Here is a 4521-nt window from a genome sequence, read left to right as displayed (position 1 = left end):
AATATTTTTTTTTGCTAACAATATATATATATATATAAAAAGGAATGTTTACCTTCATTCTCTCATCTTGTACATCAATTAAACGAAATGCGTGGCTTCTCCGCTTACAACCGTCCCAAGCCAAAGGAGACGAACCACCGGTTCAAAAATCGGTCTGGATGCCACCAAAATAGTAGCCCGGTGGCAAGGGAGCTTAGGATCCATTCGAATTGTTTAGGTTCGAAATGCGTAAGCATCGATTAAATTAAGCAACCGTATGCTCCACGTTCGAATGACTTTGTATGGATATATTTTTCTTCCATCAGTATGAAGGTGGCGCTGGGATGACGTACTCACATGTAGATAGCCTAATGGAGTTTTTCACAGATTGGAGAGGGCACGTGGAAACTTGCGACACGTATTCATATATATTTTTTGATGGAAAAGAGGCCTAATGGGGGCTGCTACGTGGGCGGGGTTCTGTCCCTCCCCATTCTGTCCCTCCCCATTTCTTCTATTTTTTTTTAACCCCCCCCCCCCCCCCCCCCCCCCCCCCCCCCCCCCCGCCGCCAAAAAAAAAAAAAAAGAAAAAAAAAAAACCGGTCCGGATGGATAACCTTGCCGGTTTTATCAAGGCCGCGAGCCAGTCGCGCCCCACCGCGCCACGCTAACGTCACCATGAACGCACGGATAAGGAGGATGTGGGGCCCAGCTCCCACGTGAGATGACCTGAGATGGTTTTTGGTGAGGGACCACCGGGAGCGGTTGGTGAGACCCTTGGCAGAGCCGCGAGATCGTTCTACGCTAAAAGATTCAACCGTACACGTGTCCCTCCAAATTCGCGAATGGTGCTGCTCCGTAAGAACGGGGAAGCCGAGTTGGGCACGGAGGCGGGCGGCGGTCTGGTCACCTTCTCACCAACTTTCCCGTCCGTGTCCCATCTCGAATCCTCTGTCGACGACACATGTTCCTCCACGTTGGATTCAGGAATAATGGGTGCCCACCCAACTACTCCCCCACCATCTCCCGGAACTATAAACGGGCATGGAGATCCCCAGGGCTCCCCAGCTCTCCTACCAGAGCTCTTATCCGCGCTTTATTCCACTATTCTCGTTATTCTCCACGGAGACGCCTCTATGCTTTCCTACCGTCTCTCTCTCTTGGTGGTAATTTCCTCTCAACAAGCTACTCTTAGTCCCCTTTTTTCCCCAACTTTTATCTTCTAATTTCCTCTGTTACTTTATCTATCATAGGATTGGCTCAAGCTGTTTTGATCTCGATCACCCTCAGGCCTCAGCCCTTCTTAAGAGCTACAGTTTCTTTAAGGTACTTTATTCATGTTTTTAGCTTTCGCCCTGTTTCATTTTTTTTGGGTGGGTGGTGCACGGCGCCAAGTCGTTTTAGATCGGTGCGCTCTTGCTGGCATCCAAAATTCGGAAGAGATTTTTTTTTTTTTTTGCCAAGTCCGAAAGGGATGTTTACCTAAGACGTTTCCGAGGATTATTCTTTTTTTTTTTTTGCGGTGCAACGAGGATTCTTCTTTAGCTTTATAGCAGATATAAAAAAAAATTTAAGACTAAAATATGTACGGCTTCAGCCAGTACTAAATTTTTTATTTATTTTTTTATTCTGAGAATAAAATTTCTTAGTTGGATGCGTTAGTCGGTGGACGGGACGGGTGGACCGAATTCCAACTACCGCTTCTAATAATTATGCCCAACTCAGGGACCACCGGACCGAATTATTAAAATACGGATCCTTGTCACATCATAGCGGGCAAGATTGAACGGTCCTGATATCTTGATCAGGTCAAAAGCGCCACTCAATAAAAAAAACCAGGTAGAAAGTCGGTCATAAAGGACAAAGCTCATTCCGGCGAGGGCAGGTCGCGGGAGAAGCGATCAGATCCCACGGCTGACGGGCGCTGCTGGCATTCGTGTGTAGCCGCAGGGAGGAGCGATGATCATAACGGAGCGACGGTCGACACTGGTCGGTCCGGCGGAGCCGACGCCACGGCGGCGGCTGTGGAACTCGAGCCTCGACCTGGTCGTGCCGCGTTTCCACACGCCGAGCGTCTACTTCTACCGGCCGGACGGTTCGCCGGACTTCTTCGATGCGGAGAGGCTCCGCGCGGCGCTGGCCAAGGCGCTGGTGCCCTTCTACCCGATGGCCGGGCGGCTCGGGCGGGACGAGGACGGCCGGATCGAAATCGACTGCAACGGCGAGGGGGTGCTCTTTGTGGAAGCCGTGGCCGACGGCATGGTCGATGATTTCGGGGACTTCGCGCCGACGATGGAGCTAAAGCGACTCATCCCCAAAGTGGAGTACACTGACGACATCTCCGCCTTTCCTCTTCTCGTTCTGCAGGTAAGCTTACCGCATTCAACGGAAATTTAGAAGGGCTTCAGTTAAACATTGCTCCGCATGACAGCTAATGAAATATTTGATTGTAATTTTTTGAAAGAAAAATATTGGTTCATGGAGTATGGATCCAAGTGCCCTATACTTGATGCACACCTGATGAGCACCAGGAATCCAACTACTTTTGCTTAACTCTATTTTAACCAATCTTTAAGAAGATGTGCTCATTATGACACTGCCGAATTCATATTTCTGGATTTCTTTTCCTTTTTTTCTCTCTCTTTTTTATGACAAAAAATGGTGGACACTGGTTTTTCTTCTTTCGTTATCTCTGCATGTCTCTTTCCGAGAAAAATATTGTCGGCATCTCTCTTTTTGTGAAAAACGTTGCTTGCATGTCTAACCGGTCTTACCAAGCATTAGTAACATAGCCGTTCTTTCTTTTTATTTTTTCGACAGTTTGATTGGAAGAATATTACTGGAGATTGAAAGTATCTTAAAGCTTTCCATTGCTTCTTCAATCCAGCTTCTTGATTAATTCAAGGTTCCTGTCTTGTTGACCCTGCGCTCATATAACATGCTTTTCTTAATCTAGGATCAGTGTTTAATGTTTATCAAGATTGTTTATATGCCAATTCTTCTATAAAAGATGACAATGAGTGCCAAGAGCACAAAATTACACGAAATGTGTAACAATAGGAGCTGCAGGACCGTGTACCTTTCTAAAAGACCCATATTTCTTATAAAAAAACTTGATTTGGTCTCATTGCTCTGTCCACCTACCAGCTTCTTGATTGCTATTACCCTTGCTTGTACATGCTTGCTGAAAGACATTATTCACATTAGAAAACATATACGCAGACCTGGTCAATTACTTATCGAACTGGTACAAAATCTGCTGAGTATTTATATATATGTATATAGATTCATATATATTTAATTTTTTTAAGAGGAGTTACGGCCGTTAAGACAGAGAACCTAAACCTTGCACCGAAACAAACCAAGAGATTATGATGTCAGTTGCGATGATTCGATGTTGAAAAGCTATGATCGGATCTAAGTGATGATGCATGACGACAGGTGACCTACTTCAAGTGCGGCGGCGTGTCGCTGGGCGTGGGGATGCAGCACCACGCCGCCGACGGAACCTCCGGCCTCCACTTCATCAACTCCTGGTCCGACGTCGCCAGCGGCCTTGGCATCTCCGCCCCCCCCTTCATCGACCGGACCCTCCTCCGCGCACGCGACCCCCCAACCCCTTCCTTCCCACACGTCGAGTACCAGCCCCCGCCCTCCATGAAGGCAGCGGCAACCTCACCGCCCTCCCTCAGTGCGGTGAAATCCGGCGATCCTGTCACCGCCGTCAACCTCTTCAAGTTCACCCGCGCCCAGCTCGACCTCCTCAAGGCCAAAACCCCCAAAGGATCCAGCTACAGCACGTACGCCCTCTTCTCCGCGCACGTCTGGCGGTGCGCGAGCCTGGCGCGCGAGCTCCCCCCGGACCAGCTCACCAAGCTATACATCGCGACCGACGGCCGCCAGCGTCTCCGGCCGCCGCTCCCGGCGGGATATTTCGGGAACGTGATCTTCACGGCGACGCCGGTGGCGGCGGCGGCGGAGGTAGTCAGCAGCGAGGGGGCGGCGGGAAGGATCCAGGCGTCGCTCGCCAGGATGGACGACCAGTACCTGAGGTCGGCGGTGGACTACTTGGAGATCCAGCCGGATCTGAGGGCCTTGGTCAGGGGGGCCCACACGTTCCGGTGCCCGAATATTGGGCTGACGAGCTGGGTCCGGCTGCCGATCCACGACGCCGACTTCGGGTGGGGCCGGCCGGTGTTCATGGGGCCTGGTGGGATCGCGTACGAGGGGCTGGCCTTCGTGCTCCCCAGCCCCGACGGCGACGGCAGCCTCTCGCTGGCCATCTCGCTGCAAGCCGAGCACATGCTCCGGTTCCAGAAGCTCATCTACGATATCTGATGCCGGCTTAGAGTGCTTTCGGTTTCCCTAGTGGATTAGTTAATTTCCGCTTTCCTTTCCCCTGTTTTTGGTTTTACAGTATTAAAAAAAAACCGATACTCCAAATGTCATGCATTGCTGCCAAAAATAACAAAATACTCCAAATTTTCCATGTATTTGGATCAAGCTCCTTAAATAGCATGGCAATAAGGATGTTTTTCTTTA

General features: G+C 49.9%; 1 protein-coding gene across 3 annotated transcripts; it reads left to right on the top strand.

Moving 5' to 3' along the window:
- Positions 1-785: 785 nt before the first annotated feature.
- Positions 786-4521, top strand: HCT (hydroxycinnamoyl-CoA shikimate/quinate hydroxycinnamoyl transferase). Of its 3 annotated transcripts, none has more exons than XM_008791941.5 (4): positions 786-1145; positions 1233-1305; positions 1924-2346; positions 3421-4521. In XM_008791941.5, the coding sequence occupies exons 1-4, from the start codon at positions 1024-1026 to the stop codon at positions 4315-4317; spliced, it is 1515 nt and encodes a 504-aa protein (XP_008790163.4). In that variant the 5' UTR covers positions 786-1023; the 3' UTR covers positions 4318-4521. The 3 variants fall into 3 exon arrangements, with proteins under 3 accessions (XP_008790163.4, XP_008790160.3, XP_008790161.3); XM_008791938.6 differs by having other exon boundaries at positions 815-1145; positions 1705-2346; XM_008791939.6 differs by having other exon boundaries at positions 1001-1145; positions 1788-2346.

Source organism: Phoenix dactylifera, chromosome 2 (genome assembly GCF_051530095.1).
Source record: "Phoenix dactylifera cultivar Ajwa chromosome 2, Ajwa_hap1_PhDact_Kaust_v1.1, whole genome shotgun sequence".
In the NCBI taxonomy this organism is placed as follows: Eukaryota; Viridiplantae; Streptophyta; class Magnoliopsida; order Arecales; family Arecaceae; genus Phoenix; species Phoenix dactylifera.
This window is presented reverse-complemented; position numbering and strand designations above follow the sequence as displayed.